The following is a 27294-nucleotide window of genomic DNA, read 5'->3' on the forward strand; positions in this document are numbered from 1 at the left end:
CCTCCCCTCCATGTGTTTTGAGCTCAGTGGTGGTGTTAAGCCATGATGTCAGGCAGAAAGAGCTGTTGGTGTAGTGGGAGCTGCTAAGCCCATTACTTATTTTGAAATCCTGGTCCCACTGAAATCATTGTCAAATCCATTGATGGTAGTGGCACTTGGTTTTCACTCTGTGTGTTTTAAGCTGATAAAACAGTTGTATGGGTGACAACACCACCACATTGATAGACACCACCTCTGGTAGATTTCCTGTTGGCTTCAGCTTCTTTGCAGCAATCAAAGCTTATTACAGGTAAATAAAACATGAGAGAAGTGCAGGAACTACTGAAAAACTGATAGTCCCAGCTGGACTGCTAAAGCATGAGAGAGGACCCCAAGCAGTCCCATTAGATTGAGCTCAATGTAGATGAACCTAACAGAGTTCAAAGCAAATTTTGACCCAAATTTTGGTGCTGAGGCACTCAATTATTTAGACTTCTTGTAGCTGGAATGTAGGAATTGGCAGTGCAAGTTCTTAGTTGAATAATCCATTCAAAAATTAAACTCAAGTGAGTGCTGTATTGAACTCAGTGTAAAGTTGTGAGCATGTGAATGAAATAAACCCTTATCAGTTTAGACTGACAGTTTGGCAGCTGTGAATTTCAGAATTATTTCATTTACTTATGTACTTGATTTATTCTCGCATTCTTTGCCTGTGGTCCCTCTGATTTGGCCACTTAATAGTGCAGGTGGGCAAAGTGAAGCTCTAAAAAGCCTGGTCTGTTTTCTCATTTCCTTTGTCCTGTTCTGTCTTCTTGTTTGATGGCCCTTTGTCCCTTATGTGTGTCTGTGACTTCATGTCCATTGCATTGTTAGTGTTGCAGTGGAAGGCAGTGCCTTAAGAAAAAAAGGCAAAAAGGAAGTGAAAATAAATGTTAATATATTTTTTGTGTAGCTTTGCATGTTACCTATAGTTTATTTAGTGTCTTAGAGAACCATGTTTTTCTGGATTAGACTGACATTTTTCTGTATTATTAAAAAACAGGCTCTTGTAGGTTCTTGTTTCATTAATCTCTGACTAAATTTCTTCTACTGGTTTGATACCTATAAATGTTTTTGTTTGCTAGCTAGTTTACACAAAGTTTTATATGTATTTACATGTAAGTTTAATCAGTAACCTTCAATGCACATTCACATAAATGATTAAATGTTGAGGATTTTTAATATTAAAAATTCACAGGAAAAATCTGTGTTGAGTGTTATCAGAAACTTTTCCCAAGACAACTGGATGCTGAAAGCACCTTAGAACAATATTTTTCTACCATTTTCAGTGGATCTTTTAAACTGCTTTGGATCTTGACACTTAGAACACATAAAAGTGGAATTGGCTGTGGGACCCTACCAACGATTTTTTTTTAGTACAAAGAATTTATGCAACTTTTCCCAGTTGTCCCTCCAAAATAGGAAAAAAAAATCCTTCTGTTTAACCGACAGAATCTGGGGCAGAAGTGAAGGGCAAGGAAGGTCCTTTCTCTAAGTTCAGAATCATAACATTTTTGGTTTTGTGTATTGAAAGAATTAAATTTTTCCTGTTAGTAATTCTGAGTTTTGAATAAATGAGCAGAGAGCAGGCAAAAATTATTTTGAAAGCAATGTAAAACCAAGCCAAGCAAGATAGTTCCAGAATTGGTAAGAGAGGGACTGTAAAATTTTATTGAAGGATCTCTCTAGGAATGAATGTTTGTGGAAGAAAATACTGCCTGAAGTAGTAGAAGGGAAACTTCAAAAAAGTATTTTCAAACATACTTAGGTTATTGGCTTAGATATTCATTACTAAAATCACATGGGGACATATAGTTTCTTTAGTGAACATGACTGATTTTAATTTACTGAGAGGTTTTTTTCTGATTATCTAGCTGAGATGATTGTCCTGATGCACACTATTGAATTTTATATTTTATGTTGTTATGTTCAGATTTATAATTCATTGACTAGTGAATCTAGATATAAACAACAGAAGCTTAAATCCTGTTAGCTTCGCAAACTACTTTTCATGAATGCAGGATTTGCTATAACAGGGCTTATGTTATTTTTTTATTGTTAGCATTGACCTGTAGTATGTTTTCATCTGACAGCTTGATCCTCCCACTGAAGTGAGTATGGAATACTCACAGACTACTCTAGTGGGGTTTCAGCCCTTAATATGTGTTCTAATGTTTCTGTTAATTATCTCAGAAATTGCATAATGGAATTTTGACTAAAGTAGCAAAGTACTGGTTTTTTATTACTCTTACATTGTGGGTGCCTTAATGTCATTTTCTGTTAAGTGCATTGAACTTACTGCTGATCTTTTGCTCTTCTGTTTAGCAGCCTTACTGCCGGCTTAATCTGTAATTGCAGTGAACCAGTGGTTCTCAAATTGTGCCCTGTGGATCACTGGGGTTTGACAGTGCACTTGCTGGTGATCCACAGCGAGCCTCTGAGCTAGCAGCTACTGGCTTTCCTGCAAGTCCCCATCCAGGTGTTCCTCTGATCAGAACAATGGAGTGGAGGAGACAGCCCATGCCCTCGATGCCTGTGGGCATCAGAGTATTTCTGCCTAGCTCCTCTTCACTCAGTGAAAATGTTTGAGAACCCTGGCACTGAGCATTTGAGTTGCTTGTATTTAGACTGTGTTGCTGCTCCTTAATCATGCATGTTGCCCCTCCATTTCTGTGCAGATTGCAGCCCTACTCCGGAAGAATCTGCCCCAGGTATGTGCATTCATGGCTTCTGCTTCTTGAAAACTGCAGGGGTTTGTTCATAGTTAACAAGTGCCTTGCTTTAAGATGGACCATTTTGAAATGGCCGTGCTTTACAACACCACGTGAGTTATCTAAGCTGTTGAACAGTTATTTCCTAAGAGTGCTGGGGGTATCTGATGCTTTCACGTGTCCAGATACGGGAGACCAGTTGTTCAGGTCCTCTGATTTCTGCAGTTGATGTATTTTAGCAAACTGATGTAGGTGACAATGGTTTGAGGCCTCTTCCAGATGTCATTGAAGTCTGTGGGAGTCTAACATTTTAGACATGACCTTTCACATGGGCTGTTGAGCTGGTCTTTCTGAATGAGAAGTCAAGCAGAACATGGAGGAGTCAGCAAGGCTGATGGAAAATCTCTGTTATGGGTGTGTGGGTGCACACCAAGTAGTATTGGGGATTGCAAGTCTCATGTTTCAGGATACAGAATTTAAGAGTCTCATCCCAGTGTTAACCTTCTTTCTTCTGTCCTTGTCCCTCTGTACTTAATATGAAAAGACTAAAATATCTTTTCAAGGCCTTGGAGGACAGTTGTTTTAATAATATTTTTATTGCTGTGGAGAAGAGAGACCCTTAGGGCAAAAAAAGCAAGAACATTTCCCACCGGACGTTACATCCTACAAGCTTTATGTATTTGGTTCTCTTAATAAGACATTAATTTTTTATGATCAGTAGTATATAGTCAGCAAAAGTGTGAACTTATTGGTCTTCCCAACACCCCTACCTTTTTTCAACCTAATTTGAGAAAGGGAGTGCAAATTGTTTTATTCCTGTTATTTTACTGTTAATAACAACTGCCATTGGCTAAAAAAAAAAAAAAAAAAGAACACAAGTGACACCTCTGTGAAGTAAGTAAAGTTCAAAAATCATTTAGAACTTTGCAGACTGACAAGGGTCTGTTTTTTCATGGCCAGAATTTTAAACCAAGAGAATACACAGAACAGAGGATTTTTGCTCACTACCCCAGTTGAGTCCCTGCCTTCTATGTGAATGTTGGAAGAAAAAACCCATCTAATAATTTCATTATCTTCACCAGTATACTTTATGATTACCAATGATAAACATACCTTTAAAATAAAGTGCTGTCAGACACACTACAGTTTTAAATCTTTGCTGAGTTAGTAACTATGTACATGTATGTACATACAGTCAATGAGATGATGATGTGCTAGAAGATATTTTCAGTTCTTTTTATTCTCATTTGCTTAAGAAAAGCTCCTAAATGCAGTAAGAGAAACACTGTTAGTTTCATCTGTATTTTGCTTTCTAAGTGTTCACATGGCCATGTTATGGCATCTGACTAATTTTGAGATAAAATATTTAATAGAATTTAAAAGACAAGCTGTGATTCCTTGCCTGTTCTTTCGATGTTTTGTGCTTTTATTAAGGCAATGAAACAGAGTCAAACAACTTCCCCTTTGTGTAGTTTGTTAGGTTATCTATCTACCACATAGAACAAAAGCCAAAAGGATAGTTCTGTTGATCTTGCCAGATATGTTTCTGTTAGCAGACTTCCAGAGTTCCCCTCTTTGGCTGGTTATCAAAGGAACATTTATTATTACCGACTCTTAGTTCTGCCTCTGAGTCAAAATTTACTTTCAGGGGCTTAAATTGTCTCATTCATGCAGGTTCTGGTCTGTATGTTGCCTTGTTCCTACAGCCAGCTGGGGTGGGAGTTGTGTGTATGGTGTTAGTGAGCTCTGATGCTTTTAAAAAATAAAATATATTGTCCTGTCATTTAAAAAGAGAAGGACTTGGACAACTCAGTTTCACTTGCGTGCTTCCTGTGCAGGACCTTGAACAGAATCCCTCTGGGTCATATCTTGTGTATTTCAGTGGAAGAAAAGCTCCAAAGTACTTGCAACAATCTGTATGATTCCTATCTAATTCACTATGTTTAATATTTCTTGTTATCTAACTTAAAGCCTTTAAAACTGCTCAGGAGACAGGAAACACTTAAAAGAGTACCTACATTAATTTCTCACCTCACACCTTATTATTCTTAGCTGCAAATAGATGAGATGAGCATCATCTTGCCTACTGAGGTGCAATAAGGATCAGTAAGGTGGTGAAGTAATTGAATGATACACCTATGAACCTAGAGATTCAAAAGGCAGGATGTTTGGGAGGAATCTCATTGACAGAAATGGCTAAGCACATGGTCCCTATTTCTGTAATACAGTGGACTCTTTACTGTCTGTCCATGTGTGTGCAGTGAAAGGGTTTGTTTGAACATGAACATGCAGTTATATACACTTCTGTATATAGTTGTTCATGTTTCTGTTATGATTTCCAAATCAGCTATTGTACAGCCTGCTTTGTGGGCACAAATTCTGGTAATTTTTACATGGACTGGAAAATCTGAACAGCTTTACAGAGTAAAATTCTCCATATTTTCCTCATGCAATATCCCCACTGTAAGATTACTTAATTATTACAGAGCAGGGAATAACCATCCAGCCAAAATAAAGTGAGTTCTAAATTATCAACAATTTTGTCTTGCAACAGGAAGTTTCTTCTTAATGTGTGTTTGTTTCAAATAAAGTGCTTCCACTGCTGCTAATTTTTTTTTTTTTCAACCAGGTGAATGGAGTGAAGCTCTTTATCCCTTGCTGACCACACTCACTGACTGCGTAGCCATGATGAGCGACAAGGCCAAGAAAGCCATGGTGTTTTTATTAATGCAGGACAGTGCCCCGACAATAGGGCTCTGCCTGAGCCTTCAGTATCGCAGGGATGTTGTCTTCTGCCAGACTGTAAGCAAGCAAATATGCATGATTTGATTTCACTTCCACATTTGGTGGGGTTTCTATGAAATACAGAAGATTACACTTTCTAGAATTTTTCAGATCTCTTCCCAGACACTTGACACTGATTTCCCCTCACAAGCTGTGCTATCCTGTCCTTACTGGTTACTTACATGCATTTGACAATTCATAAATTAGGTGTCCCCTTGGATATACAGTCATTCACTATTGAAAACAAAAATTATTCCAGAACTAGTAAAAATAATAGTATACTAAATACTAAAATAATAGTATACTAAAATACACTGCTGTATTCAGAAACAGCCTTTGCCTTCCAATGCCACCAAACCAAAGCAGAAGTAAGATGTGAGAGAGGGGGGCAGAAAGGTCTGTGAGTAGCAGATGCACTTCCTCAGTTACACTTTATTGTTTTCTGCATTGAGAAACCCAGCAGGACATGTGGTACCTAAGGACAGAAGTCCAGCTACAGGAAGAGAAATTACTTTTGGGTTTTTTTCCCCAGAAGTTCTGTTTCTGGACCTGCTGGCATCTCTTGTGTCAGACACTGAGTAGCAGACAGCTGCACTAAAAAAATTTCCACTGCCCACAGAAAAAAAATTCTTCTGCCCACTATACTTCTGTAATGTATCTGCTTTCCTGTGAAGTCACTATCTCGTTCATTTATTTCAAACAGTTTATTTATTGGACATCATTGGCAGGGCTTTTGTCCCATAATGTAATATCAAAAATGTAAAGCAAGTGACAGGATGAGAGGAAATGTCCTCAAGTTGTGCCAGGGGAGATTTAGAGTAGATACTAGGAAAAATTTCTTCATGAAAGGGGTTGTTAAGACCTGGAGTGGGCTGCCTAGGAAAGTGGGGGAGTCATCATCCCTGAAGTGTTCAAAAAAATGTGTGGATATGGCAGTTGAGGGAATGGTTTAGTGGTGTACATGGTGGTGCTGCTGGGTTGGACTTTGTGATCTTGGAGGTGTTTTCCAACCTTAATGATTCTTTGATTCTGTGACCTCATAGAGATAAAATCAGGGAATTTTCCTATATAAAACCCACTTTATAATGCAGATAATTTTTCAATTCAATCCTTTGAATATGTTTACCCATCAAGATCAGAGCTTTATTCTCTTCTGTTTAATTCTATAACAAAGTCATACACACCTGTATACATAGTATATGGCCATCACCTGGAAAATTCCTTTGTGGACAGTGAATTAAGACTAGTATTAATCTTAGGTAATAGTACTGACCTTAGTACTAGATCTTCAGGATCTTGTTCTGAATATCTTGAAACACCAGAGTTTAAATCTGCATAATGCGAACAGATACTTCATTTTTAAGCTTTCTCAAATGTCATTTTTGAAAAACAGTAATTTATTCATACTATCAAAATTCTTGGCCTGGAACTAGCTGTGTTGCTTTTCTGTCTAAAACTAAACCAATTTTCTAAGGAGCAACTTGTGTAATTCATAAGTTGTAGACCCTACCACAAGTGATCGTGTTCAGAAAACAAGAAGGTGTGAGATCTACAGCAGCCCCATTTTGAGGCAGCTTGTGAGATGAAGGCAGCATGCCCTGAATCTGATTTTATGAATGTTTTGGGTTTTCATTAGTTGGTTGTCTTCAGCTGCAAGGAAAAAAAGATGTTTAAAGGAAAAGAGTATCTGTGTGACAGATTTTATTGCACCTCTTATACATGCTATCATTTTTGTTTGGGGCTGAAGAATCTTTTTTTATTTTGAATCATTTCATTCTTGTCTGTTTCCTCTCTCACAGCTGACAGCTCTCATTTGTGGTTTCATTATCAAGCTGAGGAACTGCCTGCATGATGATGGATTTCTAAGACAACTCTACACCATTGGCTTGCTGGCACAGTTTGAGAGCCTGCTGAGCACTTATGGTAAAGGCACAGGGCCAGGGGGTGGGATTAGCTGTTGAGTCAGCAAATTCTGCATTAAATTTGCTACAGCACGATCTGAGTGTTTCGGATAATCTGCAGCTCAGCTACACAATTATTTCGAAAACTAGAATGCAAAACTAGATTATAGCTGAAGTACTTAATTATCTAACGACTCTGAATTTCTTCGCACTTACTTGAATTGCTTCCAAAAGATAATGTGTGACATTCTATTCTTTTATAATATAATGTCAAAGATTTAAGAAAGACTAAAATGTATCACAGTGGTCTTTGGGTTTTTTTTTCAGAAAATAATTGGATAAAAGTTCTGGTAAGCTGGGAGAAACTGTGCCCAAAATACACTTTTTGAATTTTCTTGAAACTTCTGTAGTTTTGCAGCACAAGAGACTGAATGTGAGACTGAAGAGAGAATATAAAAAGGGAAAGTACTTCACTCAGAAATGCTTCACTCTTGTGTCTCAAAAGCTGCCTGCATACTGGTTAGCAAATGTTTTATTGGACAAATCCAGAATACCTTGTGCAAAGGATATCTTGGCTCTGACAATGCTGAGAAGTACTTATTAGCATCACCTAACTTGGAAAATCAGCATATAAAATACTTAAAGAACAGTAGTCTGGACTGTTCTAGATAAGTGGTGTTTTCTAAACTTGCTGAAAAATCAGAAAAAATAAAAAAAATCAGCCATGACATTGTCTGTATGTCAAGGGGGAGGCCGGGGCTGCAGCACTGCTTCATCTGTGGAACTTCTGTATGGAGTGATGGCCTCCTGTTGTCATCAAATTGACAAAGTGAAGTTGTGCATAGCAAGTAATTACAATTCACTTTTTCCTCTTGGATTTAGGTGAGGAGCTGGCAATGCTGGAGGACATGAGTTTGGGAATCATGGACTTGAGGAATGTAACCTTTAAAGTAACGCAGGCTACATCAAATACATCTACTGACATGCTGCCAGTCATTACTGGAAATCGGTAAAAACCAATAAATATACTTTATTCTTGATGAGTGGGAAGTTTGGGTTTTTCTACCTAAGTTGTAGAAGAGCTGCAGTATTAATGAGCAGAGCAAAATCAGCCATTGTCAGGAGATTGGTAGATCTGATGTGAATGTCCGTGAGGATATGAATGCAAGGTTACAGGTTGCTGCAGGTTTGTTTTTGAACTAGAATAGACTTTCTGACTAGAAGCAAGTTGTGGCAGTTCCTCAGAGTCACTTTTGACTGATGGTTGCTTTTTAATGGTTATATTATGTTCTAGGTGTTATCCCTCTTTAGACAAATAACATATTCTTGGAATGCAGCTTTTTGATCCTTATGTCTAACAGCTGTTTATTTCTTTTCAGTGATGGATTTAATGTGAGGATCCCTCTGCCAAGCGCCTTGTTCGATTTGTTGCCACGTGAGATTCAAAGTGGAATGTTACTGAGGGTTCAGCCTGTTCTTTTCAACGTGGGAATCAATGAGCAGCAAACCCTAGCAGAGAAGTAGGTGTCCAGTCAGGCAAGCTCAGCCTTGCTGGCAGTTCTGCAATGGAGCTGCATTGATGTGGAATTGCATTCTTGCATAAGTAACAGCAATTTAGTTTCTCCAATACACGAACATGGGAACACTGTTCTAAGGGAATCTGCCAAATGCCAGACAAAAGGAGGTCCTTCTTTATATGCCACATAGCTGTGAAGCTCCTTACCTCATAGGTTTGAGACTGGTGCAAGTTTATGTGGTTCAGATGTGATTTATAATGGGAGATTTATCAAGGGCTATTTAACACACAGGTGCTCCTTGTGACTTAAGACCTCTGTGGGTGACAGATCCCTAGAGGCTGAGGTCATTCTGGGTATTGCTGTGTTTTTGCTGTCTTGGTTTTGCACTCTCCCTGAGACTCCCTCTCCTGGTCACTGTCAAAATCCTGGATAATGGGCAAGGTGCACCTCTGTTTTTACATACCCTTGCAGTATTTATGAAATGCAACAGTGCTGTTGTAAAACTGAAAAATATAATTTTGTAATTATATTTGCTAGGGAAACTGCTCAGTTCTGGAAGAGCCAGCAGATTCTCTCTGTTATGGCCACATCCTGTAAAGAGTGCATTGGCAGAGCACTGCTCCAGCAGAGCACTCCAGTGAAGTCAGGCACATGCATGTTGTGACAGCAGCCTCAGTACCAGGCTGGAGTGAGCACCATGGTGGTGGACAATGAGAAAAAGTCTAACAAAAGCATTCCAGCAATTACTGTTGTCCTCTGTTGCCTACAAAGGAAGCCCAAGATGGCTAGCACAGTCACAGGTGTCAGCACTCTGTGTGTACATCTGTGTGTGCGGATATATTTAGATAAGATGAATTGGGGCATTGTTGACAATATTTATTACATTAATGGTTTATTAATCTTAGATCCATATTTCTCATTTACATACCTCAAGTCAGCATTCTCATCCTATCTACTGATATGGTTGTTATTATTAGTTTATGAACTAAACTAATAACTCCATTATTAAAAGTTGAAATTTATGTAAAACAATTTTCCAGGTAGGAGTTTAATATTGAAAGAGAGACATGAAAGCCAAAGAATTTTAAATACTATTTTCTACAAGATTTTTTCTTATACCTTCCTTCCCTTTTTACCCTCATACTCATATATTTTCTTTCCCTGTAATGAGTCATCATAACAGTTCTCTGTTACACTTCACCTGGCATTTGAATGGTTAGGGAACTCCTGGGATGAATCTTTAAACTGGTTTTTGGTAGACATTGCCAAGTGCAGTTGTTTCAAAGAAAAACATTTTACCTTGGGCTTAATTGTGCCTTTTTTCTCATTTTAAAGGTTTGGAGACACCTCACTGCAAGAAATAATTAACATGGAAAGCTTAGTGAGGTTGAATTCATATTTTGAGCAGTTCAAGGAAGTTTTGCCTGATGATTGTAAGTATTTTGTAATTAATGACAAATTTGCTTGAACAGAACAATTCAGGCTGATTTTTTCATTTGTTTGCTTTATGTTGGTTTTTTAAATGTTGGTGGTACACCAGCCTTATTAACCTCCAAGAAATGATACAACTTTAATTCTTTAGTACTAAAGTAGAGTGAACTCAAGAGGTTTAAAGCTCAGACTGATTAACTTTCCTTTTTAATGTTACTTTAGCATCTTTTTCTAAGTGGCTCTTTGTACTGTATAATCATCCAGTTAGGCAGTGAGATTGTTGTAAGGTAAAAGTGTAAAAGTGACAGGTTCTAGCAGCAGCACTTTTATGTGCAGTTTTTTGTGATGCTCCCTGCACTTATGATAAAACCTGCACAGAAGAAACTCAGTCACTTCCCTCTGCTTTTCCTTTGGCACTTCCCTGTAATTGTTGCATCTGCAGCCAACAACAGAGAACCTGGAAGAGTGACAAAAGCTACATTAATTTTTTCTGGTTTTTTTACTTGCTTGTTACTGCTTGGGGTTTTTTTTCAGAAGACAGTGGCATAAGTGGTATTTACAAAAATGGTGAAAATTAATCAATTCATTATTATTACAATCAAACCTCTTCTAAGGTTATTTCATGTGCCCTACAGTTGCAATTTTATTCCAGAAATACAAATGCAACAGCATGAAACAAGATTGTAAGAATTCTGTCTGTTAAAGTGTGTTATTGCAAGTTCAGTTACTCTGAATTTTTTTTTTTGATACAGCTGAGAGCACAACCTGCTTCCCTCCATCCAAGCATTCATAATGCTGCATAATAAATTCTCTGGAATTTTAGCTGCAAAGTTTAATTCTTTATTTTATAGTAGTCTAGCATCAGATTTTCTTGTTCGATTCAAAAATTAACCAGTTTAAATTGAATTTTGTTCATGTCTCTGTCTAGTCTTTTATAATAATAACTCCCATTCAGTTCCTTCCTCTCCTTTCCACTGTCCATGTCCCTGTGTTATTAATTCTAAATTCTGCAGAATTTCTAATAAATTAGTCTCAGTTCCTTGTCCTTGTTCTGTTAGCTCACCTTGTCTTTAGAAAGAGGAGATGGCTTGTGCCCTCTTTTTGTTTACAGGTATTACTTTCTTTCTAGGTGTAGAGTTCAAGCAGGCCAGACCAGGACAGGCACAGTATCGTTAATTATAGAATAGAAATGTAGAATTGTTTAGGTTGGAAAAGATCTTTAAGATCATCAAGTCCAACTCTGTCCCCAGCATTGCTTAAAGCACTCCTAAACCATCTCTCCAAGTGCCACATCTTCATGTTTTTTAAATACCTCCAGGGATGCTGAGTCAACTACTTCCCTGAGCAGCTTGTTCCAGTGCTTGACAACCCTTTCAGTGAATAAAATTTTCCAACATCCAATCTAAATCTCCCCTGGTGCAGCTTGAGGCCATTTTCTCTTGTCCTGTAGTGCTGGTTGCCTGGGAGAAGAGCCCTCCTGGCTTTCAGATGGTTGTAGAGAGCAATAAGGTCCCTGCTGAGCCTCCTTTTCTCCTGCCTGAACAAACCCAGCTCCCTCAGCTGCTTCTCGTAAGACTTGTGCTCCACACCCTTCACCAGCTCTGTTGCCCTTCTCTGGACACCACTGAGGTTTCAGCACCTCGATGTCCTTCTTACAGTGAGGGGGCCCAGAACTGAACACAGGATTTGAGGTCCAGCCTCACCAGTGCCCAGTACAGGGGGACAATCCCTGCCCTGGTCCTGCTGGCCACACTATTGCTGATACAGACCAGGATGCCATTGGCCTTCTTGGCCACCTGGACACTGCTGGCTCATGTTCAACAGCTGTGGACCAGCAGCCCCAGGTCTTTTTCTACCAGAAGCTTCCCAGCCACTCTGCCCCCAGTCTGTAGCACTGCCTGGGGTTGTTGTGACCCAAGGGCAGGACCTGGCACTTGGTTGTGCTGAACCCCACAAAAGTGGCCTTGGCTTATTGATCCAGCCTGTCCAGATCCCTCTGTAGAGCTTTCCTGCCCTCCAGTAGATCAGAACTGCTACCCAGCTTGGTGCCATCTGCCCCTGACTGAGGGTGCACTTGATCCCCTCCTCCTGATCATTGATAAGGATTTCAAACAGGACTGGCTGCAGAACTGAGCCCTGGGGAACCACACTAGTGACCAGCCACCAGCTGGATGTAGCACCATTCACCAGCACTCTGTGGGCCTGGCCATCCAGCTGGGTTGTTTTACCCAGTGAACAGTGTGTCCCACCAAGCCATGAGCAGTTAGTCCAGGAGGATGCTGTGGGAAGCAGTGTTAAAGGCTTTGCCAAGGTCCAGGTAAACATTGTCCACAGCCTTCCCTCATCTGCTCAGCAGGTCACCTTCCTGTAGGAGGAGATCAGGTTAGTCCAACATACCATTTGCTGTGAGAAATAGGCCTAAAATAAAGCCTTATGTGTTACTCAGGTAGGATTCTTTTTGTTACAATGTCATCTCTTAGAGTGCACACCTCTGTATTTATTCAGTCACAACTTTAGTTGGTGTTCTCTGTAGTTACTCCTTTAACAAAAATGAAACAACAAAAAAGAGAACTTGTTGAATACTTGTAATTGATTGGAGTATCTTGCTACATATGTAAGAATGATGTGCAACAGTTTGAACACAGAAGATGAGTACTGAAGGTACTCTGAAAAACTTCAACTGCTTTATTTCCACTTAGTGAAATATTAATAAACAGATCATGACGATGTGGTGTCCGGTGGGTGTTTCTTGTAACTGAAGGCTGACTAGCTTGCAAATTTAAAATCAAAAATGTGCACAGAATATAAACTATCTTCAGAGTTTCTCTGAAGACATGCATGTTCTCCTGTCACATCTGTGACACACAAACCAAAACACTGTACCAATCTTGCTCCCTTTATTCATTCTCTTATTCTACTGCTATTAAATTCTGAGTCCCTGAAGTTTTAAATAACTGGAATTTATATTTCCAATTGAGTTTAATTAAGCATGAATTTGTTTCGTTGATGGTACTAAGTAAATCAGAACTTGAATAATTGTTTTAGTTTCAAGAAAACACAAATGTGTTTGAAACAGGCATATAGAAACACTTTGTAAAAGATCTGTTGAATACAGATGAATAAGTGGAGTTGGTTTTGTTTGTTTTATAGGTCTACCTCGATCTCGTAGTCAGACGTGCCTGCCTGAACTGTTAAGATTTCTGGGACAAAATGTTCATGCAAGGAAAAACAAGAATGTTGATATCCTTTGGCAAGCTGCTGAGGTATTTATTCATCTAATCATCTCTGCATAGTTCAGCTGATTTTCTGTATTCATATGTATTTGCCCTTTTTTTATTACTGGTATGTTTGAATTTCTTCATTTTTTGCATGTAGCTTGCAAATGCTGCCAGGTTAGACCTCCTGTAGAATGAGACATGGGGAAATAAAATGTATTTTCTGTATCAGATTTTCTTCTCAACTCATACAATGAAATTCTAATCTCTCAAACGTGCCAAACTTTGACATCAAAGCCCTAGACAACATTTGTGTGTCTCTGACGAGAAGTACAGGTATTGTCTCTGACAGGAAGTTTTGCCTTTTGAAGGAGTGATGGGTTGTCTATCCCATTTCTAGATATGCCGCAGACTTAATGGTGTTCGATTTACGAGCTGTAAAAGTGCCAAGGATAGGACTGCCATGTCCATCACCCTGGAGCAGTGTTTGATCCTACAGCATGAACATGGAATGGCTCCACAGGTCTTCACTCAGGCTCTGGAGTGTATGAGGAGGTAAGAGTTTGACCATATCACTTATTCCTAAATAAGGAACCATGCAAACTGCAGTGGAGTGGTGGTCTCTGTTTCCATCAAAAGAAAAAAAAAAGTAAACTAAAGTCAGGAAACTAAAACTGACTGCTAGAATTCATCCCTCCTGTGCATGTGAGTTGCATATGCTAAAGCTGGTTCTTACCAGATTTATATCAGATGGGATTGAGTTTTCAGACAAGCATGTAAAAATATGTTTTCCGTTAATGCTGAGCTTACAGAACAGGAAACTGGTGCTTCTTTGAAAGTTATTTAATGATGACTTTACCTGAACTGTCATAGCACTAGGTTTCTTAGTTCTAGATCAGGGAGATTACTCAGGGATGACCTGTCTTTTGTTCTTTGAAACACAGACACCTGCAGTTTGCACTGGTTTTCCAGTGTATTCTTTAGCAGTGAAACACTGCTCACTGGGTGAAATGTCAGTATGAGTGTTTCACACTACAGCAACCAAATTTCATCACAACATGTCAGTGTGCTGTTGTCATATCAAAATAATGATGTTCTGTATTCTGAAGCAGCAGAGATGTTTGCAGAATTAAGTACTGTACTTAAAAAAAAAATCTGTTTACTGTTGTTCAATGCCTTGTTTCAAGCACTGCTGGAAAACTCCGTAAGTCACATACCAAAAGAAAGGATAAGAAATCTAGCTTTAGTCTATCAATGTAGTTCAACAATGCTGTTCAGTCCTGTTTTTCAACATTCACTCTTATCGAATGTACTGTACTGTGTGTCTTTTCACCAAATTCTCTAGAGTGTTCAATTCTCTTATCCTTTCTGTATGTTTTTGCTGTTTGACCCTTTCTTACTCTTCAGTTACCTAGAAGAAAAATGTCCCATATAATTACACTTGAAGCCTCTTACACTAGTAATTTGGGGGTTTATACCTACATCTAATTGGGTGGCACTGGACTTTTTTATTTTCAGTTTTTTGATGCACTTTTTGCTACATTGTCACAGAGTTAGTACAGTACATGAAAAGTGCACTCAGAAACTACTTAAACCTTGATATTAGAAACAAAACTTAAAACAGCTTTGTGAGGGAGAATTTACTAACTTAAAATGGACTAAGTGGTTTTCAAACATCTTTATTTAAATTGCGCAACTTGATGACGTAGACATCTGAAACTGTTATACAGTTTCATAGTTGTGTATTTAATAATAAAACTAAGTAGGGGAAATACTGGGAATCTTGTTACTTTCTTCAAATTCTTTACTGGGTCACTGGGTTTTTTAATGCAATCATGGACACAATAGAGAGAGAGAGGTTAATAATAACATTGTTTGGGTACATCAGTCTACCAATTTAATATAACACAGGATCAGATAAAGTACTGACCCAAGAAAAATACTGCTTTGTGTTGACTTACACAGGGATATTGAAAGAGGGCCAATTTAATCAAAACCTTTAGCTTGAGTGTTCTACCAACATCAAGGGCCTGCTCTGGCAGGTGAAGGATATGACTTTTTCTTTTGTTAAATGTTTGACTAAGAGAGATTGTGCAGGACAAATACTGACTAGTCCAGAAGGAAAACCATGATTAGACCATTCTTCAAGCTGATCACTCTTCCTCATATCTTATTGCTCTTTGGGATTACTGGTTGTGTTTTCAAAATGATTTGTCAGTTCTATTCAGGAACAATGGCACAGCATTAATAAAGCTTAATGAGAGAGATAGGATTATGGAACAAATATGTAGGAGTACAACTCCACCAAATCCCATTCCAGCCTGGACAGTTTGACCTGACCTAGATGACAGATACAGGATAAGAAAGGGTAGCAAATTGTATCCAAATTGCTTCCAGGGCATTCAGAAAACTTGGGTTTTGTTCTTTTAACTTGGATCTTTTATTTAACTGTACTGGAAAAGGAAGGTTTCGTTCATTCTTGAAGACTTTTGAAGTTTCTGAGGCATTTGGAAGGACAGAGAAGAAGTACTAGTAATTTGTGAGACTCAAAGTATTTAATCTCTTCTCTACTGACAACTTTCCAGAGAAGAAACATGTCCTTGCTTATACCATTCTTGAAAAAATTAAGAAAGCATCATCTTCTTCCATGTGATGTCGGTCTTCAGAGGTGTTTGTTCCCACTTACATATCCTCAGGGACTTCCCTTCTTGTGATAATTATGTATCTGTGATAATTGTGTTCAATGAGCAGGGACATCAGGGAGGGAACATGGAGTGTTCTTCTAGATTCTTGTAGAAATTTACAGATAAAAGTTTGTGGCTTTCACCTTAGAAACAAATACCCTATTACAATAAACTCATTTTCTGTAAATAAGTTACAGCTTTTCTGGTCCTAAATCAAATGCACAGTAACTCCCAGCTCACAAATAGTAAAATCATGATGATATGTCTGGAAGTCCAAGCTAAGAGGACATGGCTACCTGACCAGTAAAGGCAGAACAAGAGTCAAAGTCCAGCTGGTTCAGGTAGCCTCTTCCATCTGCAGCCCACCCTCCCCACTAGATCTTTGACTCCCTGCCCTCCCTCTTCCTACCAGGTTTCTGTCTTGTCAGAAATGCCAGTGGAGCTGTTTGTGGGAATATGCTCTGAGGCAGTTTCAGTCAAGATCATCCTGGGTTGCAGAATCCTTTACATGTTTTGGGCAGCCCATCTCATTTTCATTAAATGAAATCAATTAGGAAGGTGCAACACAAGCAATTTAGCCAACAGAGAAGAGCCATCTCTGATAGGGGCTCTTGAAAAGCAGCTGGAAATGAGGTGAGGAAAATCACCATGGTGCTGACTAAAAGGATTACATAATAAAGTCCTAGGAGTCATGTCTGAGTATGACCATTCATTGCAATAAAACAGCTATGATAAAAAGCTTGGTTGGATTTCTTCACTGATTGACCTGCTTTAAGAATAAAATCATATTGAGTTGAGCTAGACCACTTGGCAGATGCTCACCCAGCTGCTCACTACCTTCTCCCAACAGGACAGGGGGAAAAATATGTGAAAAAGCTTATGGGTTGAGATAAAGACAGGGAGATCCCTTGCCAGTTACTGGTACAGAACTGGCAAAACAGAGAATTTTTTTTTTAATTTATTGCCAATGGATTGGAGATGTTAAGAAATAATGATGAAAATTAAAAAACCTTGCCCTCCACCTCCCTTCTTATCCCAGGCCAAAGTATTCCACTGCTTCTTTCTCATCTCCTCTACCTCCTCCCCATGCTGAGCAATGCACAGTGGATGTGGAACAGGGATTTGCAGCCAGTCCATAAGTCCTCTGCTCCTTCCTCCTTGCACTCTTCCTCCACTCCAGTGTGCGTCCTTCCCATGGGCTGCAGTCCTTCAGGATGAACCTGCTCCTGCATGGGCTCTCCATGGTCTCCAGTTTCCTTCAGTAAATATTCATCTGCTGCACTATGGCTCCTCCATGGGCTGCAGTGTGGATAGTTCCCCTCCATGACTGCAGGGGAACTGCTTCACCTCTTTCTCCTCTCTTTCACTGACTTTGGTGCTCACAGGGCTCTTTCTCAGATCTTTTCCCATCACTCTTCACTGCCATGCAGTGCTTTGCCCTTTCTTACACACTCCTTCCTCGAGGCACCAGCATGGCTGAGGGCTCAGTTGTTCCTGCAGTGGGTCTCTGAAGCTGGCTGGAAGCAGCAGTGTCCAGCATGGGGCAGCCCTGGCCTCTCCTCACAGAGAGAATTCCCATATGCAAGCTAAATTAGAAGGGAATTTGCTGTGTCTCCTAACCCTCATCCTCTCCTAGAGGTAGTCTGCTGATGAATGTTTTGATTTAAGACCCTGTACAATTTGGAATATTTGATATTTCCAAAAGATGACTTTTCACCCTTCAGGGGGAAGCATCTACATGGGCCAACAGTGACAAGGAAAGCACTTTCCAGCTCTTGCCTCCATTCCCACCATATGTGTCTGTGTGTACATCTTTGTGTAAAATTGAGTAGCATTGATGCTAATTTTTGATAGCGGAGATGTGGCATGTGATGTTCATAATGCCAACTTAACATTTTTAGCCTTCCTTCTTTACCTCTCCCATTGTTTTACATGTTATCTATATTCTAAAGCACTTCCTCCAGGCCATTTCATTGAGCCTTTATCCACCACTTTTCAGTAAACACTAGGTTTCCACTGTCTGATTCTGGTGATCACACACACACTCTCCCCACTGCTACGAAGGTAATTGGGATTTGTAGGCATCACAGATTCAATCTGCCCTTATCCACTGTACATACCAGGAGTGAAATCATGTCTTAATCACCAATTTGGATCAAATCCAGATCAGAAATACAGTTGGTTTAGTTCCTTGCCCACCTAATTCCATTTGACTTGATGTGTCACCAGCATCTGAATGCTTTTTCACCACCTTCAGGGTGTGTCTGATTTCTTGCACGACACTGATGCTTACATAACCCTGCTACTCAACCATCAAGGTTATGGATGGTTTGTTATGGATGGAGCAAGTGCACAAGCTCAAACAGCATCAGGCTTACAGAATGCATTTAGAATGACAGAACCATACAATTCTTTGAGTTGAAGGGGACCTTGAAGATGATCTAGTTCCAACACCCTGCCATGGACAGGGACACATTCAATTAGACCAGGTTGCTCAAAGCTCCATCCAGCCTGGCCTTGAACACACCCAGGGATAAGCATCCCTGGCTGCCTCACCACCCTCAGAGTAAAAAATTTTTTCCTTATATCTAATCTAAACCTGTTCTCTTTCCCTTCAAACCTATTCCCCCTTGTCCTGTCACTACATGCTCTTGTAAATAGTCTCTCTCCCTCTTTCTTGTATGCTCCCTTCTAGTACTGGAAGGCTGCAATACGGTCACCCTTAAGCCATCTCTTTTCCAGGCTGAACAAAACTAGTTCTCTCAGCCTTTCCTTGTAGGAGAGGTGCTCCATCCCTCTCTTCATCTTGGTCATTTAGTTGTTGTTTTGTGAACTAAAAATAGAGTTGTAGTGCTCAGGATATAAGAGCGATCTAAAATTAAAGACCACACTCCAAAGCCTACCAGGCTACCTGAGGAGCTGTTCTTCACTGTAGCCTTTGGTGCTCAGTGTAAGGATTGGGTGCACAGTAAGATGGGCTTTGCAGCATGTCTTCAGAAATAAGCCTATTGATATACCCTTGAATTCATGTCCAAGCAGAAAAATAGGTGGGTAGTTTTTTGGGTGTTTTTTTTTTTTTAATTAATGTGTTGGACAGGTAGTTAAGAGGTTAAATTAAATCACTGCAGCCCACATGGAAAGACGTTTGAAAGGGTCAAATACTACAATGGTTATTCATGTTCAGCTTGCTTGTCAGAGCTCCACTTCTTTAAGGCATGGCAGAGCAGCATGGGGTATTATTGCTGGGTAATCTGAAAGAATGAACATGGAAAACCATTAATGTTCAACCTACATGTGTTTATTTTCACTAGACTACAGTACTTCTTTCTTATTTTTCTCTTTTATTCTCTTTCCCTCTCCTTATTTTTATAATTGCACTGATACATATTTTTGAGATGTTTTTCCACTCTTTCTTTACTTCATCTTCTGGTTTTGTTTGTGTTCTTCCATGTTTTTTCATTTTCTTGACCACCTTGTGTTGCCATCTCTTTTTATCCATCCATTTGCATGTCTGTCTTCCTTTCTGTTTTATTTTCCCTCTTCCCAAACTTCTTCCTTTTCACAGCATTGGAACACGGGAGATAGTCACCCAGAAGAACTTGAGTGGCCTGGTGCCCATCCGAGATTTCAGACTAGATCCCAGCCTCCTCTACTCTATTCCTTTACTAGCTCTCAGCCCCAATTTACTGATTGTGTGGCTGTTTCTGAGCATAGCGTACCTGGTGGCCAGATTACGTTGCAAGTGAAGATAGAGTTCAAAAACAAAAAAAAAAAAAAAAAAAGAAAAAAAGAAAAAAAAAGAAAAACAACAAAAACCACAAAAACAAAAAAGTGCTTGAATGTGTATTGCCACTTGGTACCTGCTGGACAAAGGAATGTGTCATAGCATTGTCTGCCAAGAATTATTATTATGCCTTACAATTTTACGTTTCTATTGTACTAAACTGTAAATAGACATCAAATTATTTTATCAAAAAGAATTGTATCGAAACTTTAAATTATTGTTCGCTTTCAGTGCTTGTAACATAGTCTGACATTGGCCTGTTAACTCGTTATTTTAGCCGGCCTGAAGATCTCTTATCTCTTACCAAATACAGTTTTGTGTTACTTGTTTCATGTATTCCAGAGAAAGGAACTCTGTCTGAAAAAAATTTGTATCTTTTTGTATATTTAAGGTGTATGCTAATATTGCCTTTCATTTTTACGAGGTATGAAGAGAAAAATAAAAACATGGGTGGGGTTTGTAAGAAATTTATTTAAAGAAGTAACAAATTTATACTTTCATTTCAAAGCATAATATCCAAATTACATTATTGAACAGTTTGTAGAACCATAGTCTTGTTCCTTTCTCATGGTTAAATATATTCTAATAGACTAGAAAACACTCAGAAAACAACTTGCAGTGTGCTGCATGCAGAATTATTTCATTCTATTTGTAGATCTGCATTTTGCAATGTATTAAATACATGAGGAAAGTGAACTTTGTGGTTAGGAAGGGGATGTGACTGGCATTAGCCTGCTAATGATCCATTATCTATTTTAGGTGCCCTGTTATAGAACTTAACTGTGAAATAGGGTCATCGTAGAAGTTAAAGATAATGGTCTTTAATTTTCAGGCAAGAAGAGGGAGGTATCAGTTAACTCCTTTAGTAGGTGGGTTTCAGGTTTTCCACTGGGCTTTATTTTAATTACATTAGACTAAATATTACTGTTACTTCCATTTTTAAGCGTTGCACAGCTTTAATAAATTATGATGCTGATAGTGACTTAGTGATAAGCGAGTGATGGTAAGTTAACTTTTATTTAAGTGGTGAGACTGAAGTGGCTTCCTAGTTTAGTGATGCAGATTAATTGCAGATGAAATTTGATCACCATTTATATATAACATCAAACTAGGGGAGGCCTATTTAAATGGAAAGATTTTGTTGATGCTGTGGTTTGGCAGAGCTTGTCAATAGCAATAGCTGATAAAAAAACTAACCTCATTTACTGTAGTTTGATAAATTCATAAAGAGTTTTACTTCGCTTGGTGCCTGAGATGACATTGGGCTTCTGAGGAGAACTAGTACTGTGATTTGTATTTTCTACTATTAACTTGCTCAAAAAATATGGATAGCTTTAGCTTTTATTATAAATTTTAATGGAATTGAGAGCTGCTGAGATAAGTATGCTGAAATAAAACAACCAAAAAAAACCAAAAAAGCATAGTTAGAATAAAAATCAGAATTAAATCCTAAATTTGGATTTAATTACTCTAACTAAAAAAAAAAAAAAAAAAAAGCGCCTGGTTATATTTGTGTCTTCATTAAATCAGACTGTACAGTACACTATCTCTTAATATTTTTCCTCACTATTCTTCCAATTTTGTTTTTAAAAGAAAAAAAAAAGGCAAAAAAAAACCACCACAAAGACATATATGTTTATTTATATATATAAAGCACATATCATATTTATTCTTAGTTGCAACGGGTTTCGGTACATCCTCACTACTGTTGAGGGTTATCATGGTGTGGTGGTTTGGGACACATCCCTGTGCTGTGCTGATACCTGCTGCTGCTGTGTCTCCATGGAAATCATCTGTTCTTTATGGTTAGCACTGGCTTGTTTGCTGGGGGTGCCCCAGTCTACCTTTTTACAAGGTGAGCAGTTGTCAGGTTGGACTGTGGCCTTGGTCTTGCAATGTGGGGAGTGTCCTGGGTTCAGTCTAACCAAATGTGAAAGTAAGTTTAGAATCACAGAATATCCTGAGTTGGAAGGGTCAAGGATCAGTTCCTGGCTTGGCACAGGACAGCCACAGGCTGTGCCTGAGAGTGCTGTCCAAACACTTCCTGCACTCTGGCAGACTCGGGGCCATAAACACTTCCCTGGGCAGCCTGTTCAGTGTCCAGCCACACTCTGGTGGCAGGCACATTCACTGAGCTCCCTCAGATTATTAATCTCTTTAAAGTATGAAGGTGTTGCTCATGATTGCCACTGGGGTTGCACCTTAAAACTGTTTGGAATGAAAGCCCAGGCTTTTTGGATACAATGTAGGTTTTTTTCTTTTCTTCTTAATTTTGATGGGGACAAGTTTGGGTTTTTTTTTCCTTTTGGAGCCTGGTCTGTGCTTTTGTTAAGGCATTCAGATTTAAGATGCAGTAGTGCATCCTACTTATGTGCTTCCAAGAGAAGGAAGGTGGCTTGTGAAATGTGGGAAATAAATCCTTGTCACCGTATCTGTGCCATGAGGGACACATGCAATAACCAGATACAGTGAAATGTGATATGAAGAGAATGATTCACTTTGCAGTTAAAATGCTTACCTAGCATCACATATTTGCTAGTTAAACTTACTGCTTTTATTAGTTCTCTGAAGTATGATTTGTGCAAACTTTTGATGTATCTATTTGGCTGCATGAGCTGTCGGGGGAGTTTTGTGAAACACAAACCAATGCCAGAAAAACAGTGTCATCACAGATGATCCATTCTATAAAAGGAAAGCACAGAATGTACTCCGGAGACAAATTTCAAACTTAGTTATACTATTCCTTAAAGCAAAAAAAAATTACTGTATTTTATGAAGTTAAACTAGGTGTTACATACAGAACACAGTTACAGCCAGTTTCATGAACCAAAATTAGAAGAATGGTGAGGTCTGTAAGAGCATGAGAGCTTTCAAACAGAACCAGAATCCAAACCCTCCTTTGGAATCAGCTGATCCCAGCTTACCTGGTAGATGCTGCAGCGTCTCCAAGGCAGGACTAATCTGACATTTCCACCGTAAGATGCTGTACTGTACACTTTGCCATGAAGGTCTAGTAGTCATTGTTTAAGTTCCAGTCCTCAATCAGGGAAAATAATTCTCCTGCAAGCCTAAATTGATTTATAATATATATATTTAAAAGATAGTGCTTCCTCTTTGTATGTCTGTTTTTTGGATATAATCAAAGGAACTCTGGATTAGATTTACAAGTGTAAAGAAGCCTTATAACTGGAGTAGTTTTCTATTGTAGCACAGAACCTCTTTGTAATGTGGGGCAGTTGCACCAAAATATTGGGTGAAAATTAAATTCTGCACAGCTTTGTTTCTTTGGGGTGATGACTGTCAATGCAGCCAGTCTTTTTTGCACTGCTATTTCATGATTAGGACTTTTTTTTTTTTTTAGATTGCTTTGTTTTCATGTCCATTTATGCATGCAGAGATAACTAGAAAGGCATACATTATTTTTGTATAAGCTCTAATCTTTAAATAAGTACTTATAATACTGACATACAGGGAACAATAAAATTACTTTAAATCTCTTATAGAGAGATCAGCAGGTTTTGGTTTTCAGCTTTATGTGTTAATAAATTAGCAGAACTGCTTTTAAGCAATCCCTTGGGATCCCTTGTGCAGTGAATGGCATGTGAACTCCACAACAGTGTACCTTGAAATACATGAAACTGTGAAATACAGTGAAAGAACCTTTTCAGTAGATGTGCTGCTGCTTTCTAGAAATGCAAAACTAGCAATCAGACATAGCTTGTGTCCATTCTGTGTGCTTCTTACTGGCATTGTATGATGAATCATCTCTTTTAATATTTGCAGTGGCAAATTAATTAAACGCTCATTAAATATAACCAACTTTATTTTAATGCTATAAAATAACCAGTTCATTTCATCTTAGTTTAAGTCTTTTTTTTTTTTTTCCCTTTTACTGCTGTCATTTTTTGTGCTTGTTTTTTTCCCCAGTGAGGGTTGTCGCCGAGAAAATACAATGAAGAATGTTGGATGTCGCAAGTATGCGTTTAATTCCCTGCAACTGAAGGCTTTCCCAAAGTATTACAGGCCTCCAGAAGGAACTTATGGAAAAGTTGAAACATAAGCATACTATGTCCTTTAATTGCTGTTCCATTAAAACATGTGGATACACTCTAGATTGACACATGATTTCATCATCCAGAAGAGATAAATAACCTTTTTGTATGTTTCGTTAGGTCATACAGAGCATGTTACTGAATTGGAATCTATAGTAACAATTATTCTGACACCTTAGCTTGAGAATAGTGTGATGACTCTCTGCCCGTTTCAATAGCCTTCAGTGTATGTAAGATGAGCAGATATTGTGCTACTTAATAATTACCTATATGCAAATAGCTAGGTACCCCCTGGATGGGCAAGGACTCTCGGAACGGCATTTAGGCAGCTGTTTCCATAACATCTTTTTATACTGAGTTGATTTCAGATTGAGCTTTTCCTAAACTTTTTAAAACTGAGAGTAAAACTCAAAAGTTGTAAATAAAAAGGATCCTAGACAGTTTAGTAACTGTAGAGCGCATTGTTACAATCAATAAAAGGGGGTTTGATTTTAAAAAATCAGCACAATAAGAGCCAGGAGAAAGAATTGTTTTACTGTATATAGGATGCCACCTTCATGTATGAAATTAACAATATAAAAAAGGCCAGACGTGAGGTCTAGTTTATAATTCTGTTAAAATAAAACAAATTCCTGTCATCTTTGGCAGATAAGGCCTTGGGCACACAACTGATTTTTAAAAGTATTTCAGAAACATCATGATGCTTAACTGTTAATGCCAGCAACAGTTCCCTGTGCCCTTCCCCACTCTAAGGCAAGTGCAACAAGCAAGTTGCTGATGTTGCACATAATGTGTTCAGTATATTCCATGGTGTTGTACATTAACTAACACATTTTTACCCATGGTTTTTCTATATCACTTCTGGATTGTAAGCATCAGTATCTCGGGGTGCTATGTTATTTTGGTCAGCGTACGATTTTTCTGTATCAGTTTTGTATGTCATTATCAAAATGCTCAAAGTGCCCAATGCATCCCCCTTGCTTCAAAATCAAAAATCATCCCCCCTTGCTTCAAAATTGGTTTCTGTTTACCTTTGCATTTCACCTGTTGAGCGTCCTGGTGGGGGTTGTGGCCGGTGTCAGGGTATTTCTGAGGAAGGTAGCAATGCCCTGTGTTGATAGAGAGGAACTGCTTAGTGCTAGTGCTTGTGCCTGAGAACCACAGGTGGGTTCTAGCTTATGACAAAGGTGGTCAGTTGGATAGCATTTGATAAAAAATGTTCAACAGATCTCCTCTGAAATAATCTCCCAAAGAATGCCTTTGAAGCTAAGATAGCATTTTAAAAAGCAGCTAAACGTTCATTTCCAGATTTTAACAGGATCCAGTAATCTCTATCTAGTTTCATTCAGCACATGTCCTTTCCTTCTTGGTTTCTAAGAATCTGAGATTTAGAATAGAAAAAATCTGCCCATTTATTCTTGTGGGAGTAGCAACAGCCAGGTAAGTATATGGCTGTTTTCTGATTTCTTTCTCCCTCTCACTGATGTTTGTCTGTGCTGTCACTGCTCTATCAATCAGCCATGTTCATTCTGCTCCCATGTAGGTTTGGGGGTTACAGGTCCAGCAGTTTTTGCATTTTGCTTTTTGCAGTTTAACACTGAGCAGCATGTCAGGTCAGAGAGTTCTGCTGAACTAGGCTGTTACCATTATTTTAGGCTCTTTAGGATAACAAAACATGGAATTCTGTGCAAAAGCAATGTATTGTAGTACCTACCCCAGGTCTGAACAAATCATCTACAGTAGAACAGTCCCTCAGAAATGTTACAAACCCTGTTTTCCAATTAATAAATGTTTATTTTGTTTTACTTTTTGCTAATAAGTAAACAAATATATGATGAAAAAATTTTCAATGGGATCTCTTTAGACATGCTACTCCATTAGTTCTGCTCAGCCTTCAGTACCTGGCCCATTTTTAAATGCTACTTTATTTTTGTATAAACTATGCTCTTTATATCCCTTAGTTTTTATAAGTTGATAATTTTATTTTGTCTGTTTCAAATGTGGTTTATTTCAAGTCCTGTATTGTTACACTAAAAATCTCCCGATGTTCAGCTTCAGAAGGAAATAACAAATGTCTCTTGTAACAATTAGCAGCACCACTCTCTTAGACGGTGGCCAACAATCATTAGACCTGCTATAGAGCTTAGCAATCCTTTATTTATTTTGTATAGCAGTGTAATCTGAAAAAGTTGCTGAATTTTGCCTGCGCGCGGTGGAGCTGCAGCCCCGGGTGCCGCGCAATTGTGCCGGGTGCTGAGCTGCTGAGCGCCGTGTCCCCGCGGCGCGCCCTGGACACGGCACTGGGATGGGCACGGCACTGCCAGGATGGACACGGCACTGCCAGGATGGACACGGCACTGCCAGGATGGGCACGGCACTGCCAGGATGGACACGGCTCGGGCTCCTCCCGAGGGCAGCGCCAACAGCGAGGGCTCGAGCGGTGCCTCCAGAGAAAACTGTGACACGTGAAATCCACATGGGACCTTCACAAGGGGGAAGGGAGCTTTTCTGTTGCACAGGAGAGGCAAATCTAAGGATTACTGTAAAATGAAGTTCTGTCTAATGTTCCTTTTTTGAGTACATTTTTTAAATTATAAAACATACAAAGGTAAAAGAAGAAAACTTGCCAAGTATGTTCTGTGTATGTTCTGTGAAAGTACCTACAGCACAGTTGCCTTTTTTTCATTTATACGTGTAAAATTATTGTATTATATGACACAGTTTTGTCCCAACACGACTGTATTTGCTAAGCTTTGTGCATTGAAATATTTTTATTTATTTGGTTTTGGGCAGTATTACTATATCATAAACATATGGCTACTGTTTTATATATTCTAGTTCATCCAATCCATGTATGCTGTAAATGTGCTAGTCTTTAGGATGAAAACCAATAAAGAACTGACAAGAATGGTGGCTTACTTTTTATGTGTCTGTGGTAAGTGAAAATAAACACTTTCAGGCTCCTTGACTTGATACACTTTTATCTGTTGGAGAGCATATAAAGCCAAGTTGTGTAGGGAGTAATTTTACACAGATGTGCAAGTCAGGAAGTAGTAACTTCTAACCCCTGCTAAAGAACAGCTGATACCAATTTTCTGTAGTTATAAGTGAGGCACCAGCTTGTCCCACATGCTGCACATTGTGCAGCAGCAGTTAAGTAAAGAAGTGATATGAGGTATTTTTCTTCCTTAATTTTA

The 27294-nt window shown here is 38.8% G+C and overlaps 1 protein-coding gene across 4 annotated transcripts in view; it reads left to right on the forward strand.

The window, feature by feature from the left end:
- Window positions 1-27006, forward strand: part of INPP4A (inositol polyphosphate-4-phosphatase type I A) — a 108911-nt gene extending 81905 nt beyond the window's left edge. For all 4 annotated transcript variants that reach the window (XM_053969744.1, XM_053969746.1, XM_053969745.1 and 1 more), the window contains 9 exons: window positions 2697-2729; window positions 5359-5531; window positions 7313-7436; window positions 8297-8423; window positions 8794-8934; window positions 10267-10364; window positions 13513-13625; window positions 13978-14132; window positions 23973-27006. In XM_053969744.1, coding sequence (XP_053825719.1) covers window positions 2697-2729; window positions 5359-5531; window positions 7313-7436; window positions 8297-8423; window positions 8794-8934; window positions 10267-10364; window positions 13513-13625; window positions 13978-14132; window positions 23973-24105 — 1097 coding nt within the window. In that variant the 3' untranslated portion in view covers window positions 24106-27006. The remainder of the gene's footprint in view (window positions 1-2696; window positions 2730-5358; window positions 5532-7312; window positions 7437-8296; window positions 8424-8793; window positions 8935-10266; window positions 10365-13512; window positions 13626-13977; window positions 14133-23972) is intronic.
- Window positions 27007-27294: the final 288 nt, after the last annotated feature.

Source organism: Vidua macroura, chromosome 2 (assembly GCF_024509145.1).
Source record: "Vidua macroura isolate BioBank_ID:100142 chromosome 2, ASM2450914v1, whole genome shotgun sequence".
Classification (NCBI taxonomy): Eukaryota; Metazoa; Chordata; class Aves; order Passeriformes; family Viduidae; genus Vidua; species Vidua macroura.